We start from the raw sequence: 16,063 nt of genomic DNA, 5'->3' as shown, positions 1-16,063 counted from the left end.
GTGCCACCTTGCGCTGCTGGTGTGTGACATGTGAACCTCTCGAGAGGTGAATGAATGCATGTGCGTGTACGCGTGTGTGGGACAGGCAAAGGGGGGTGGCTTCCTTTCACGCATGCGTCTCTCCTTTGTGTCGCTGTGGTTGTATTTGTGGAGGCACCAGCAGCAGCCCTCACCACACAACCAAAGTCACACCAGGAAAGCCACAGGCATTGCTTTCACAACATGCGCACATCCACACACAAGCCACAAGCACACACACACACACACATTCTCATAACCTCCTTTGTCTCACTCACATACGCACACACAGACCCAGACACACGGCCCAACAACAAGACAATGCAGGCGCATGGAGCGCGCGTTTCTGCTGGCATTTACAAGTCATCGTCGTCGTCATCGTCGTCACCACCCATATCCATGGTGGCGGCGGTGGTTGAGCCCGCGGCCGTCGTGGGCGCTAGTGCAGCAACGTCGGCAGCAGGGGCAGCAGCAACTTCCCCTTCGTCAAACAGGAACTGCGCCTGGTACTCGCGCAGGAAGTGCACAGAGCGCTCCTGCATGCACCAAGTAGCAGCGGTGGTTTGGTTGTCAGTCGTGAGAAAGGCAGCGGCAAGAAATCACACAAAAGCCAAGCATGACACGGTGCTCTGTATGGCAACGCACCAGGTCCTGGAAGAGTGTGTACACGCGGCGAAGGTCCCCCTTCTCCACTTCAAGCCCCTGCAGAGAGAGCAATGAGAACAAGTCAGTCATAAGCAAGAGGAACACTGGGATAGGCACACACACACACACACGCACATGCACACATGCACACAAACACACACATGCACACAAACACACACATGCACACAAACACACACGCACACATGTACATAAACACACATGCACACGTCCACAAACACGAATACACCCCCCTCACTGTCACTGTCACTCCCACGACGCACCTTGCGGCGCTTGCAGACGAGGTTGGCGGTGGTGATGAGCTGGATGGCGTAGCGGAGGGACGTCTTTGCAGCAATGCTGGTGAGCAGCTCAAGCGCATCGTCAGCCATGTCCACATCCTCCTCCTCGCACCGGATCTTCAGAATCTGTGACAGCTCTGATGGCTTGTACGCGACGGTCGGCACAATCAGCGTGCGGTCAAGCAGACTATGACAGGAGTTGATGGTGGTGAAACAGGGTTGGTGTGAGAAAGAAGAAATGCAGTGAGTGTGCGCGTGCAAAACTTGCGCACCAACGTGTGCACCGATGCACATTCACACACGTACACGTGCAGCACGACCATTCCTCGTTCCCTCTGTTTAAACGCACTCGAGCGGGATGCCGTGCGGGCTCTGGTAGTTTGTGCCGCGGATGGTGGTGATGCCACGGTTCGTCGCCATAATCAGCACGGGCGCCATCGCGTTCTCCAGCGCGCGGTTGAGAAACGCAAAGCACTCAATGTCCAGCATGTGCACCTCGTCAATGAAGAGCACGCCGGGTACAATGTCCGCCTTGCCTTCCTCCCGCCACTCGGCAACCTTGGCATTGATCTGCTCGCGCACCTCAGGCTTGATCTCTCCAGTGTCGCCTGAAGAGCGTGTGCGGGTTGGGTTTGGGGCCGGAGTGTTGTGAGTGAGCGAAAGGGGAGAGGGTAAGCACAAACGACCGCGCAAAGTGTGCGTGCTTGTGACACACACGGGAGCGTGCTTATCTGTACATAACACACCTGCACACACAAAAACATAACACACTTGCGCACACACACACACACACACACAAAACACACATGCGCACACACATAACACACAAGCACGCACACAAAACACACATGCATGCACACACATGACAAACACACACACAAAACACACATGCATGCACACACACACACACACATGACAAACACACATGACAAACACACACCAGAGAAGAGGGCGAGGAAGCCCTGGGAGCGGCTGTTGATGACGTCAATCTCGTGCAAGCTGACGGTGTGCACAACCTCCTTGCGCTTCTGCAGCTCGCCCTCCGGCGTGGGCACAAACTTGGTCTGCGGGCCCATGGCATCGTAGTCCCGCGCACGCGCATACGACTTGCCAATCACCGTCACCTTGCCAGATGCCTTGTCGATTGTGATCACATCCCTGTGCACACAGGTAGGAGGAGGGGGGCAAATTTGCAAAGTGGGCAAGGAAGTGAGCGTGTGATGAGACAGAGTGTGCATGTTGTCGTGTGTACGTTGTGAAAAGGAGCGCTGCGCGCGCCAATGAATGGGATGGCTGTGAACGCCACATGAAGATTCGAGTGAACAAATCGCCGCACACACACTACAAGGAAGCAGTAAGCAGTTGTCACTGCAGGACTGTGCATTTGGGTGCATAAGAGACTATGCACGCAGTCACACACATGTACACATGTACACGTGCACATGTGTACACATGTGTACGTGCATGGCCGAAGCAGCTTACCCAGCAGCGACCTTCTGCTTGATCACGGACTCAATCATCTTTGTTCCCAGGTCATAAATCGTCTCCATCTCTGTTGTCTTGAGCGTCAGCTTGCCCACCTTCTGGCCCTACCAACACAACCAAAACCAAAGCATGCGGCAGAAGGGGTGAGCGACATGTGGCGGCAGACGTGTGAGTTTGGGTGTTGCACCGCACCATCCCACGGCTATGGAGAGGGCGAGGTGACATGGCGCATGGCACGTGGCACAGCTGCACCGAAAGTGCGCGCGCGCGTGTGTGTGTGTGTGTGTGCGTGCGTGTGTGTGTGCGTGTGTGTGTGTGTGTGTGTGTGTGTGTGTGTGTGTGTGTGTGTGTGCGTGTGCGTGTGTGTACATGCGTGTGCCGTACCGATCCTGTTGCTGGGCGGTCAATTTGCACCTCGACCACTTCACCCTCAATAATCTCTGTCTCCTCCCTGGGAGCAACAAAGGGAAAGGAGTGAAGAAACACAACACACGGAAAACACGAGCACGGGGTGAGAGAGTGGGAGGCACAGGGGCTTTCTAGCTATGATGAACACAAACCGCATGCTTCATCGCCTGGCGCACAACGCACGGGTACACACTTGATTCTGACACCGATGCTGCGGCGGAAGGCCTGTGTGAGGGCCTCGGACTTGCTCATCTCGTGTGAGTAGAGCTCCGAGCCGGCGAGCATTGTGAAGGGCACGTCCTTGGCCATGGCCTTGGAGACGGCTGCATTCATCACAAGCGTGCCAGTTGCGGGCGTACGTGAATCGGCTCACCCACAAACACAGCTTCTGGTGGAGCACCAGCCCACTACACAGACATGCAGCGGACAGACACAAGCACAGGCACAGGCACAGACACAGGCGCAGACACAGACACAGACACATGCACGATGTGTGAAGCGCACAAACACTCACCCTGGGCGATGGCGGTCTTGCCTGTACCCGGTTGACCTGCAAGCAGAATGGCGCGACCAGCAATCTTGCCCTCCTTGATCATCTGCACAGTCAACAACAGCCACGAGGGAGTATGTTCGAGTTTGGATGCGAATGAGCGCGTGTGTATTTGTGTGCGCATGAACAATGACGCCATTTGTGTGCGATAAGCAAGCAGTCCCACCAAGCAAGCACTCATACCACACACGCACAGGTTGCATATGAGCGAGTGGGGGGGAGAGATCTTCTTACCTCCAAGATGATACCGGCGGCGCGGCGGGCCTTGTCTTGGCCGACCATGCCCTGGGACACCTTACGCGCCTCGAGCGTGTCATCGAGACCGAGGCCGCGAATGTGCGAGTGCGCACCTGATCAAAGAAGAATGTGGTTAAGTATCGAGTCAAGTTGGCGCACATCCCAACGTGGCACAGCGAGAGTGAGTGAGTGTGTATGTGTGAGTGAGTGTGTGTGTGAGTGAGTGTGTGAGTGAGTGTGTGAGTGAGTGTGTGCGACAGAAAGACAGACGCACATGAACACACATATACACACAGACACAAATGCAGGCATTCCCACACAACACAACACAGACGCACGCACGCGTACGCGTGCCGCTCACTCACCAATGCGGTCCACTTTGGTGACATCCCGCTCCTGAACAGCTGTGATATCCGTCTGCCACACGACAAGCAAGGATGACGCAGTTGTGGAATCAGCAACCAAAGCAGCGCACAAACGAGGACGCCCACATACAACACACACACACACACACACACACACACACACAGGCACGCACGCATGTGCGGCACAACGCTGCCACTGCCAGTAACAGACACTCGGCTCATGCTCGCTCACTCACCATCTTGGCTGGTTGCTGTGTGTGTTCGTTTGGTTTGGTGGTGCAGTGGTGGGGAAGATGAGTGCGCATTAGTCGCGCATTTCCTGTGAGGTTTGTGCGAAACACGGCAATCGTCCCTATCCACCGTCCGGGTTTTGTTGTTGTTGTTTGCGCGGCGGTGAACTGGCGCAGAGCCGAGACAAGCAACGGAGAGACTGACACTGCTGCGCGAGAGTCTGTTGTTGTTGTTGGCTTTGAGGGTGTACGTTGATTGGTTTGGTTTGGTGGCGGCTCGCAGGATAAGGAACGAGGCACAGGAGAGATAGAGGAAAGAGAAGGGGGAGGATGCCACTGCCTCCACCAAGGTCGTCTGGCACCCGGCCAGCTGGGCACGGGACCCAGAAACCCCCACTGCCACACAAACCTTCCAGCCTGCAGGCCAAGAAGCCGCGATTGCCAGTCAAGCCAGCGCATCTGGCAACATCCAGTGCTCATCCAACGTCATCCTCGACCACAACGGCATCCACAACACCATCCACAACACCATCCACGGCAGCATCCACGGCAGCAACAGCAGCAACAAGCAGCACGCAGCACAGTGCACCGCGATCAACAAACCCATTTGCTGCCGCCGCCATGACGCCCACACCGCAGGAGCAATCCTCGTCGTCATCGTCATCATCATTGTCGTCGCCCATGAAACCTACAGCACGACCGCGACCCGCGCCGCCAAGCAAACCAGACAAGCTCAAGCGCCTGTCAAAGGCGCTGGCAGAAGGGGACGAGACTGCGTTGCGAACAGCCTTGCTCGAGGTCAAGCAGCATCAGCAGCAACAGAGGCAGCTGCAAGATCAACAACCCCAGCCGCCGTCACAGAGCAGCGCCACGGCGAGACCTGTGAGGACACCGCCACTGCCACCTTCATCTTCCCCCGCATCATCACCCGCATCTCAGGAGACAACGGCCCCTTTGCCTTCAAAGCGCAAGTCGGAGTCTCGACTGAAAATCCCGTCTGTGTTCACAGGGCAAGCTGCACAGGCCAGCAAGAAGGCTGAGCCGCCAAGGCGGACGCCAGGCAGGATTGCCAACCCCTTTGAAGCGCTCATCAATCAACAGCAGCAACAGCAGCAGCAACAGCAGCAGCAACAACAACAACAGCAGCAGCAGCAGCAGCGACGTGGGCCTTCGTCGAGACCCTTGTCAATGGTTGGGCTGCCAAAGCCGAGAGCACGTACACAAGACGCAGCACAGCCCCCTGCAGATGAACCACACACGCAACAGCAGCAGCAGCAGCAGCAAGAGGAGGAACAACAGCAGCAAGAAGAAGAACAACAAAAGGAAGAGCGGCCGCAGCAGCAGCAGCAGCAGCTTGAGCCGAGTGAAGAGGTAGCTGTTGCAAACACCGACCATGCACAGGAGGAACTCCAACCCGAGCAGCTCGATGAAGCTGTGCAGCCAGCGCAGGACGAGGCCGACATCGCGCAGCAGCAGGCGCAGCAGCAGCAGCAGCAGCAGCAGCAGGCCGATGAGGAGGCAGCAGCCGTTGACACGAGAGAAGAACACGACGAAGACCAAGAGCAAAAGAGAGAACGACGAGAGGGGGAGGAGGAAAGGGAGAAAGCAGAACAGTCTGGCGAACAGAGCCAGGTTGAGGGCGCGGAGGTAAAGACCCAGGCGGAGACAGCACAGGAGGAAGCAGCGGCAGCACACGAACTAAGCATACAACATGAGCAGTCTGGGCCTGAGCAGAACGCACCTGTGGAGGCTGAGGCGAACGCAGATGCCGAGACAACAGCCGGTGGCCACGCTGAGCAGCAGCAAGAGCACACAACGGCAGCAGAAACAACAGCGGCATCTGTTGAACAGAAGCTGCTGCAATTGGGCGAGCCACCCAAGAACGTCCAGGTGTGCGCACGTGTGCGTGTGTGCGCACGTGTGTGTGTGTGTGTGCATGTGTGCTGCATGTGTAAAAGTCTGAGCATGACTGCACTCATGACTGAACCTGGCGCAATATATGCTGATTGCATGGCATTCCATGGTGACTTGTTCTCTGTGTGTTAGGTGTCTGGACAGACATACGCTGTCAAATTCCAAGCAGTGGCATGTCACGACTTTGATGGCACCGTAAGTCACCAAATCCCTACGTGTGTGTGTGTGCGTGTGTGTGTGCGTGCGTGTTCGTGTGTTCGTGTGTTCGTGAGTGTGTGTGTGTGTGTGCAGGTGTGCGTACCTGCACGTGTGCGTACCTGCACGTGTGCACGTGTGTATTCCCTGCGTGCATTCCAAGTTGCTCACGCGTCTTGTTGTATGCGTGATGGCAGGAGGCGGACGAGCTTGCACTGCGCACCGGAGATCTCGTGAATGTCATTGATAACAATCCATCCTGCCCATGGTGGTTTGGGGAATGCACGGGTGAGTGCATGCGTTTGTTTGTGCGTGTGTGCATGCGTGTGCGCGCGCGATTGTAAGCATGTGTGCATGCGTACATCTTTGCATGTGTGCACGTGAGTACACGTGCATGCAGCTTACGTGTTGGCTCGTGTACGTCTGTGACTCGCCGTGACTGTTCCTTGCCAGGACGATGTGGGTTCTTCCCGTGCGATTACGTCCGTGCACACACGGCGGAGACATCCACCGATGAAGACACAGTTTCAACACCTGCTGAGCAGCAGCAGCAACAGCAGCAACAGCAGCAGCAGCCCAGCGAACAGCAGGTAGCAAGCTTGTGTGCGTGTGTGTGCATATGTGTGCGTGTGTGTGTCGTGAGTGTTCGATGATCCTCGCACTCCTCACGTCTTCTCCCCACCTCTCTGTACGTTTGTGTGTGTACAACAGGCGGAAACAACAGCGCCATCATGGAATCGCCAGTCGAAACCGCGCAGCCGACCCATCTCAGTTGCAATGTCAGTCGCTACACCTTGTTGCCAAGGCACTCTCTGATGTGTCTGACACTGTTTGTCTTCCTGTCGCATGCTCATACCCGTACGTGTGTATGTGCATATGTGTGTGGTGTGCGTGCAGGGGGGATGGTTTTTCGGCCATGAATCCGTTTGCTGCTCAAGGAGATGACAGCAGTTCACACACCCAACCGCAACAGCAGCAGCAACAGCAAGAGCAGCAACAAGAGGAGGAGCAACAAGAGGAAGAGCAGCAACAGCACCAACAAGAACCGCAGCAAGAAGGGGAGAGCAAGGGCGAGCCAGCGGATGAGCACGTGCATACGGGTGATGTGGGTGAGGAAGGCAACACAGATGATGATGAGGAGGAAGCGATGATGGTCGACAGTCAGGAGGCGGCAGCAGACTACGACGACGAGTTTGATGAGGAGGAGGTGAGCTGCTGTAGCGCAATTTGGTGTGACCTGCCCCCTTTGTTGGCGTTGTTGGTGGTGGGCCCTTAACAGTCCGCATGCATGCGTTGCACTGCTCTCCCTGTTTGTGCACTTACACTTCTCCACACATCACGCGTACGTGCGCAACAGCCGCTGTATGCGCGTGCGCTGTACGACTTTGCAGCGACGTCCGACTCTGAGCTGTCGTTCCATGCGGGCGACACCATCGAGATTCTCAGCTGCGAAGAGGACGATCCCTGGTGGTCTGGCGCTATTGGCGAACACGAAGGTGTGTATTGTGTGTGCGTATGTATGTGTTTGCATGTTGGGTGTTGTGTGTTGTGTGCGTGTGTGTGTGTGTGTGTGTGTGTGTGTGTGTGTGTGTGTGTGTGTGTGTGTGTGTGTGTGTGTGTGTGTGGTGGCACAGACATCTCATGGGGGTTGCCCTCTGCTATCACCTTGAGGTCGACGACAGCATGTGTTTGCTTGCCCACGTCTCATTGCATTTCCCTCTGCATGCACGTGCGTGCTGTGTCGTGGCCAGGTTGGTTCCCTGCGTCGTATGTGAAGCTGCTGGAAGACGACGACGCGACAGTCGAAGATATGCAACAGCAGCAGCTGCAGCGCGCCCTCGACCCGCATGTGTACGTCCCTCGTTGCCCATGGCGAGTGTTGGTTGGTGTTGGCAGTTACCTGGCTGGTGTTGGCCGTAACATTACTTTGCCTGTGTCGGTTGGTGTCGGTTGATGTTGAAGCTGTCTCTGGCATGCGCAACAACTCATATGCCCATCATGCGCCATTTGTGTTTGTTCCTTCAGGGAAAAGATGGCAGAGAAGCGCAAGAATGTCGTTGCAGAGATTGTCAAGACAGAAGAGGTTTGTGTCATTGTATCGCTCTGCTGTGCATGATTCCGTCGTGTTGCTGCCGATGATTGTCGTTCAGGTCACAGAGCTCGAGCTACCCACGCATCACACACCACACCATGTGGAGGAACAAGCACACCACCGTTGTTTCTTCAGTGCTCACACTTCAAGCGTTGCTCGCCGCATTTGTGGCCCGCGTCTGTTTGTCTCCGTCTCCTTCCCTCACTTTTCTCAATGTCAGGACTATGTGTCGAAGCTGGCAAAGGTTGTGACGGGTTATGTCATTCCAATGCGGCAACGCATCGGGCAGCTGTTCGACGAAGAGGTGATCATATCATCAACCGGAATACACGCACATGTTAACATGCTAAGGGGTGGAATACATACATTCCTTGCTCGGATTCATGGTTGCACCATGCTACTCTGACAAAATGCTTACGACACCCATCCGCTCACTCACTCACACGTCCCCCCCACACACACTCTCTGTCTCTCTCTGTGTGTCCAGAGCATCAACGTCATCTTCGGCAACATTGAGCAGATCCACCAGCTCAACGAGAAGTTTCTGCGGGAACTGCGCCCAGCGGCGGAAAACGACGGTGAGCACACGGGTCGTGCATTGCCGCTGCGGCATCAACAATGTTGTGTGCATCTGCTTGTGCTGTGCGCGTGATGTCCGAAGTCGGGTGTGAAGCGACCTTGATTGTGTCGTATGCATACGCGCGTGCCAATGGTTCGAGCTCATTACGTTGCTTTCTTCGCATGCACGTTGCCCTGCTGCTGTTTTGCATGCACGCGTGCGTTTCCACTGCAGCTGTTGGCCTGTGCTTTGCGAACCACTCTGAGCGGTTCAAGGCGTACTCCATCTACTGCAACAACCACCAGAAGGCGACGCAGGAGCTTGACGCCGTGCAGAAGGGCGACATCCAGGTCCCGTTCCAGTGGTGGCAGAGACACATGGGGGGGGGTGGAAGATGTAGTGTGCTCGCGGTGTACATTCGCGTGTTGTGCGTTGGTGTGTGTGTGTTGTGCGTTGGTGTGTGTGTGTGTGTGTGTGTGTGTGTGTGTGTGTGTGTGTGTGTGTGTGTGCGTGTGTGTACGCCGAGATTGCCGGTGTGAGTGTGGTTGTTACGCCTTTATTTTCTGCACATTTGCTCATACGTCACATGTCTTTGCCACTTCGTTCCATGCATACCTGCGTGCTCTCTCTCTCTCTCTGTCTGTCTACCTCTCTCTCCCTGCGTGTGTGTGCAGATTGAGTCGTTCCTTGAGGGCTGCCGCCTGATCATGGGCGAGAATGAACTTGAGCTGCCCGGTTTCCTGCTTGAGCCCGTGCAGCGCGTGTGCCGCTACCCGCTTCTCCTCAAGCAGCTTGTCAAGTACACCCCGGAGAACCACCCCGATCACGCAAACGCTGTCCAGGCTCTCACACAGATGGAGGTGCGTTTACACACACACGTGTGTGTGTGTGGATGTGTGTGTGCGTGTGTGTGTGTGTGTCGTTCTGTGCGCCTTCACATGTGCACGACTGATAGTCACGGAGCACTTGGTGTATCTTGAACGTCCTCACAACCTCCATCACCCACCCTTCCTGCATGCGCATATCTGCGTGGATGCATCGTGTGTGACATTGTTTACAAATGTGTTCAGGCGATGGCTGCGACCATCAACGACGACCGGCGGCACAAAGAGGAGCTTGATCGCCTGCAGCGGAGTCTCGAGAACTGGACGGGTCCCGACATCGCCACGTGGAGCACGCAGCTCATTCACGACGGCCCGCTCGTCAAGGTCCGGCTGTTGTTGTTGTTGTTTAAGTTGTTTATTTGTTGGTGAAGTTGTTGTTGTTGTTTAAGTTGGTTTTTTTAAGTTGTTGTTGTTGTCGTCGTCCTTGCGAGTGCGTTGTGATGAGCACAGTTTAACCATGTTCTCTCATGTCTGGCTACGCCTGCTCATTGTCCTCACAACGCACGTCTCGTGCAGATTTCGGGGCGGAGTGCACAGGAGCGCTACTTCTACCTGTTTGATAACCTCATGATCTATTGCAAGCGCTCACTCAAGGTACGCATGTGGTGTTTGCTTGCTTGCTTGGAGCTACTTGCCCCTGTTTTTGCTGTTGTTCGAGACACGAATTGGTACAAAGGCATTTATACTTGCTTGTAAATGCTTCCTCACCGATGCTCGCTCACCCATTCTCTCTCTTTCATCTATCTGCCCACGTGATCTCCACTCACACCTGGCGCGGCCGTACTGTTGTTGCTACGCAGGGTGCGCTTGTGGTGAAGGGGAAGATCTTCACCGACAACATGTCCATCATCAACATGCCAGACGACACTGATCACTTTAAGAAAACACCCCTGCGCCACGCCATCAAAATCAAGAACGACAAGAAGGACAAGTGGTGTGTGTGTGTGTGTGTGTGTGTGTGTGTGTGTGTGTGTGTGTGTGTGTGTGTGTGTGTGTGTGTGTGTACGCTTGGTGCGGTTGCCCGAGTATTGTATTGAGTTGCGATTGTGGTCATGGTTGTGTTCATACGAGTGATTGTATTGTATTGTGTTGTGGTTGTTGCTGCGGTTGTACGCTGGTTATTCGTTGTGCTGCACTCATCCCCACCCACGGCCACTGCACCAGGTACATCCTATGCGCCAAGTCAGACGAGGAGAAAGAACGTTGGCTGGATGCGTTTCTGCAAGAAAGAGCAAAGTCGAAGGCGGACAAAGACGCCGGCATTTCGCTCATCAACTCCGCAGCGGAACGCGCCGCATACCAGAACAGTACGTCGTGCTGCTGCTGCTGCTGCTTGTGCTTGTGCTGGTTGGCGGTGTGGTTGCTGTTGCGGGGAACATGTATACCGCATGGGCAAGGTGTTGTTGTTGTTGTTGTTGTTGTTGTTGTTGTTGTTGTTGTTGTTGTTGTTGTTGTTGTTGTAGTTGTTGTTGTTGTAGTTGTTGTTGTTGTTGTTGTTGTTGTGTGTGTACACGATTTTTATGCGTGCGCTAACTCATTCTACTTTCTCCTTACCCTCTGTTTTCTCCCTACCACCGCCACCCCCGCCTCTCTCTCGTGCGTGTCCATGTGCAGAAGGAACGGTGAAGACGGGCCGTGCTGCAGTTGTCCGCAAGTTTGATCGCAAGACCATCAAGTTGCAGCGCCCGTTCCACAGGGATTGATGCCGCGCTGTGTCTGCTCCTGGCCTGGCTCTTCTTGACGTGTGTATGCATGTGTGCATGTGTGGGTGTGTGGGTGGGTGTGCACGTGCGTGTTTCGGTAGTGATCATGTTTAAGGTGTGATGCCACATGTTCCTTTTGCTCTCTACACGTGTTATGTGTTGTGTTTGTTGCTAGTTGTCTAATGTGCTGTGTTTGATGTTGTCGTTTCGAACAAACGGCAGGTTTTCCACTACCACCACCACCACCACCACCACCATCATCATCATCATCATCATCATCATCATCATCATCATCGGTTACACTGTAAACGGTTCAATTCTACACGCATCAGTCGCATATCGCACAGTGTAGCGGCACAACACACACACGCACACGTACAACACACGCACACACAACGCAACACAACACAACACACACATACATAAAACAACACAAGAAAGTGCCATCAAAGGAAGAAAGCAGTGCCATGTGCAGTTATGCTGGCAGCTTGTAGATGGCGACTTGGATGTGAGGATTGCGTGCAGCAAACGAAGCAATGGCTGCCTTGTAATCTTCCCACTTGCCACCAGCGAGGCCACACCCAATCCTGCGCGCGTGTGCGTGTATGTGAGAGTGTGTGAGGATGCATGTGTGTGCATGTGTGTGCATGTGTGTGCATGTGTGTGCATGTGTGCTTGCGTCGTGTGCGAAAATGCAACCGCCATTACAGCACTTTCGCAATAGCGCGCAACCACGACACGAGCAACAAGGGCAGCAGGAACAAAGCAAGTCCCGAGCGTGCGGTGCTCACATGTAGGGGAAGGCGACGGATTCAATGTCCTTGTTGGCGGCAATCTTGGCAAGACACTCCTTGAACCATTCCAGCCGCTGCTCTGCGGTTTCAGACGCGCGCGGGCGACCAGGGGAGCGCTGGGCCACCATGTTGATCACGCAATGCGGCTTGCCTGCATGGAACTGCGTTGTGCCGGGCTTGCTCTTCTTGCTCGCTTGCTTGTGCTGCTTCGTGTACAGATCCGCTTGTGGATACCGACTGAAGATCACCTTTGACAAGCCTGCAAATTGGGGAGGGGGGGGGGATGGAGCATTGATCACTTACGTGCACGTGTGCATGTGTGCATGCGCGTACGTGTGTATGTGTGCATATGTGTGCATACGTGTGCGTGTGTGCGAGTGTGATTGCGAAATGCTACTGAAGCAGCCACGATCGGCGACATGAAACACGGCCACCAATAAGCCCGCGTCGTTCCTACACACGAACATGCAAACGAACACGTGCGCACCTTTCGCGTATGTTGAGACGGCGTTGCATTGGTGTGCAATGCACTGTTCGGTTGCTTTGAGAAGATCCCCCGTCTTGTACTGCACAACGTTCCTTCCACTGTGTGCCGGTATGTGCACACGCGCGTGCATGAGACCTCGGTTGCATTCACACAAGCACACACCCACACACGTACACCCCCCCCCCACACACCCACACTCTCGCACGCACATGCACATGCACACGCACACGCACACGCACACTCACACACCACCACATTCCTCTTCTCTCCCTCCCCCGAACACTCGCATACACTGCGCGTTAGGCTGGTCGTACCTTCGGCGTGTTGGGGATGTGCTGGGTGCTGTGTCCTTGGCCACAAAGTCAAGCATGGTGCGCTTTGCACGCTTGGGCACGCCGTCTGCCGACACACCCAGCAGCACAAAGCATCAGCGGACGAGGATGTGTGGTAACAATAGCAGCACACCGGCTACAACAACTCTCGACTATGTCCGTCTCCCACATTCCAACGAGAAGCATCACGACGATGACGATGATTACAGCACACCACGCGCCACACGTTTATAGGGACGAAACAATCCAAAAAAAAAAAAAAAACCCCCGTCACACAAGACACATGCTCACAGTCACGCACTGACACACAGCCACACACACACACACACAACACACAAACACATACACACACACAAACGCATAGACAGACACAAACACAAACACATACACACGTTTTGCACGTTGCCTCATGCCGAACCTGTAGTGCCAGCAGTTGTTGTGCTTGATGTGCCCTCCTCGCCATCATCATCGTCATCGCCAGCATCACCATCATCGTCGGCGTTGTCAGTCGCCTTGGCAACATCATGTGCTGCGTGCGCGGGTGAGGGTCCCTTCTCTCTCAACTCGCGGCGTACCTCCATCAGGACCTGGCCGAGCTTGTTCTGGCCCGTGCCATCGCCACCATCGCCCCATACCCGGTCATTTCTCGTGTGCTGCACACACAACAACAAGCAAAGGCAGATAGACAACATGTGAGAACTGTGTGGGGATGTTGAGTTGGGGTTTGCATGCACGACTGCAAAGTGATTCAAACACACCCGAACACCAGCAGGGCAGCGTGTACGCCTGCGTGTCAGTCACAACAGCGAAGGCAGGCGCATGGGGCGATTTGCATCCGAGTGAATACCTCGATCAACTTTGCGTCGCCCGTGTCCAGCAGCTGTTTGCGCAGATCCCTGTTGGTTGTATAAGGAAGTGAGGAGAACATTCAACAATCACAGTGCGTCGTAGATTTACACACGTAGACATGCGCACATTCATCAGCACACACACACATCGACACACGGCACACACACATACACCGCACAAGATGAAGCATCAGGCTGCGCGTGTTTTCGCTTACGCGTGTTGTGTGAACTTGGCCAAGCACGCCTTGTACATGACATCATACTTGACGTCCTCCCAGTCGCTCCTCAGCTTCACCGCCCGTGTTTGACCAAGCTTCTTTGCAGTCGACGGCGCTGTGGAAGCAAATAAGATGTTTGCATGCGTGCGTGTGTGTGTGTGTGCGTGCGTGCGCGCGTGTGTGTGTGTTGATGCTGGGTGAGAAGCGTGCCACACGACAAGGGGAGGCAGGCACGACAGAACAAGATGTAGCTCGCACATTCCGCCAGGAAGCCAGCCAACGAGGTGGGCATGGTCACCGCCAAGCTTGTCGCACATGAGTATTTGCGGATCTGGGCCTGGTAGTCTTTGTCGTGGAACTTCATGGCTTGGAAGTAGTGTTCTGTGGTTGGCCATGTGTGGCCATCAATCACCACTTTCGCAGGGTAGAAGTTGCTCATGAAGCCAAACGGCTTTGTGTGTCCGTAGAAGCGGATCGCTCCCATACTTGGCCTTGGCCTTGGTTGGTCGATGCTGGTTGACGCGAATGTTGTGGTAATGCCTCAACTTGATGCAGTGCAGCTCGTTGTAAATGCAGGTCTTGTTATGATCAGCCAGGTTAATGTGAGACAAGAAACAGAGGAAGGGGGAGATCTCAGTGGTTGTTGTAACTCGAGTCCATCAACTGCACTGTCGCTGCCGAAAACTGGTTAAAGGTATCCACTAATCGCCAACAACACCAACAACAATAAGGCAGTCCTTCCCTGCCTGAGCTGGTGTGTGTGTGTGTGTGTGTGTGTGTGTGTGTGTGTGTGTGTGTGTGTGTGTGTGTGTGTGTGTGTGTGTGTGTGTGTGTGTGTGTGTGTGTGTGTGTGTGTGTGTGTGTGTGTGTGTGTGTGTTGTGTTCCCGACAACGTTCTCTTTGCTTGGCACCCGTCACAGCGTCGTGTGTGTATCTCATGCCATGTCACATCACAGTCACAGGCACTGTTCGGTTATGTTTATGCTACATCGGCGTGCGCTCTTGTCGTTGTTGTGTGGTGCGTTCATGCAAGATGACGAGGATGGAGGCGGCGAGACGGCGGCACTCTGGCGCAGGGCTGCTCTCCATCACCTCCTGTACACCAGCATCGTGTGCGAGTGAGAGTGTGTGTTGTGAGTGAGTGAGCGAGTGTGAGCATGCATTCAGTGGTTACACTGCGCGAAGCAGATGCACACACACGCGCGCGCGCGCATACACACACACACACGCAGACACAGGCAGGCAGACAAGTATATCTCAACACGTGCGCGCACAGACAAAAAATGGGCGACCTCAATCCAGCAGCGCAGTTCCGTGAGGAATGGGCGCAAGTCTGTCAGCAAAAGATGTGCCGGTGCACACTCGACCATCATCAGGAGCGCACTCAGCAGCGCCTGGTGCATGTCAGCATCTGTAATGTACAGCAGTGACAACGCAAACCTGCACAAACAGTCACATCACGATGGGGTGTAGATATGTGTGAATGTGTGAATGTGTGAATGTTGCTTGTGCGTATGTGTGTGCCTTTGTGTGTGTGCGTGCGTGTGTGCGTGTGTGTGTGTGCCTTTGTGTGTGTGTGTGTGTGCCTTTGTGTGTGTGTGTGTGTGTGTGTGTGTGTGTGTGTGTGTGTGTGTGTTTCCAAAATTGAGGATTGTATCCAAATGGGCTGGAGGATAGATCTAATCTTTTTAGTGGAGCCTCCGCAGATATAAGATATGTTGACAATGCCAATAGACAAGACACGTAAAAACTCACGCTCATCCTCTCTCAGCTCTAGACGTTGTATACTGGACTCTCTAA

General features: G+C 54.5%; 4 protein-coding genes across 4 annotated transcripts in view; 1 reads left to right on the top strand and 3 right to left on the bottom strand.

The window, feature by feature from the left end:
• Window positions 1-124: 124 nt before the first annotated feature.
• PTSG_01147 (reptin) lies at window positions 125-4,343 on the bottom strand. The gene is made up of 12 exons (XM_004997059.1): window positions 4,244-4,343; window positions 4,008-4,059; window positions 3,640-3,755; window positions 3,370-3,451; window positions 3,049-3,178; window positions 2,832-2,898; window positions 2,445-2,551; window positions 1,903-2,120; window positions 1,312-1,570; window positions 945-1,149; window positions 664-720; window positions 125-554 (listed from the first exon to the last, which is right to left on the bottom strand). The coding sequence occupies exons 1-12, from the start codon at window positions 4,310-4,312 to the stop codon at window positions 375-377; spliced, it is 1,542 nt and encodes a 513-aa protein (XP_004997116.1). The 5' UTR covers window positions 4,313-4,343; the 3' UTR covers window positions 125-374.
• PTSG_01146 (uncharacterized protein) lies at window positions 4,323-11,584 on the top strand (the record flags this gene model as incomplete). The annotated part of the gene is made up of 18 exons (XM_004997058.1): window positions 4,323-6,127; window positions 6,284-6,346; window positions 6,544-6,634; window positions 6,800-6,936; window positions 7,058-7,125; window positions 7,244-7,553; window positions 7,704-7,842; window positions 8,098-8,197; window positions 8,372-8,429; window positions 8,659-8,742; window positions 8,926-9,016; window positions 9,232-9,347; window positions 9,672-9,857; window positions 10,068-10,205; window positions 10,398-10,475; window positions 10,682-10,815; window positions 11,046-11,188; window positions 11,496-11,584. Exons 1-18 carry the CDS (start codon window positions 4,568-4,570, stop codon window positions 11,582-11,584), a joined length of 3,585 nt encoding a protein of 1,194 aa, XP_004997115.1. The 5' UTR covers window positions 4,323-4,567.
• Window positions 11,585-11,869: 285 nt separating this feature from the next.
• On the bottom strand, window positions 11,870-14,938 carry PTSG_01145 (swarming motility protein YbiA). The gene is made up of 8 exons (XM_004997057.1): window positions 14,579-14,938; window positions 14,261-14,378; window positions 14,045-14,093; window positions 13,616-13,850; window positions 13,180-13,264; window positions 12,866-12,963; window positions 12,376-12,637; window positions 11,870-12,171 (listed from the first exon to the last, which is right to left on the bottom strand). Exons 1-8 carry the CDS (start codon window positions 14,745-14,747, stop codon window positions 12,060-12,062), a joined length of 1,128 nt encoding a protein of 375 aa, XP_004997114.1. The 5' UTR covers window positions 14,748-14,938; the 3' UTR covers window positions 11,870-12,059.
• A 309-nt stretch (window positions 14,939-15,247) lies between these two features.
• PTSG_11688 (uncharacterized protein) overlaps window positions 15,248-16,063 on the bottom strand; it is a gene marked incomplete at its 3' end in the record, with an annotated part of 6,325 nt that continues 5,509 nt past the window's right edge. Inside the window, exons 14-15 of the mRNA XM_004997056.1 lie at window positions 15,556-15,703; window positions 15,248-15,358 (exon numbers count right to left, since the gene is read on the bottom strand). Coding sequence (XP_004997113.1) covers window positions 15,248-15,358; window positions 15,556-15,703 — 259 coding nt within the window. The remainder of the gene's footprint in view (window positions 15,359-15,555; window positions 15,704-16,063) is intronic.

The sequence above is a fragment of the Salpingoeca rosetta genome (genome assembly GCF_000188695.1).
Source record: "Salpingoeca rosetta unplaced genomic scaffold supercont1.4, whole genome shotgun sequence".
Taxonomy (NCBI): Eukaryota; class Choanoflagellata; order Craspedida; family Salpingoecidae; genus Salpingoeca; species Salpingoeca rosetta.
The sequence above is the reverse complement of the archived record's forward strand: the minus strand, read 5'-3'. Positions and strand labels throughout refer to the sequence as shown.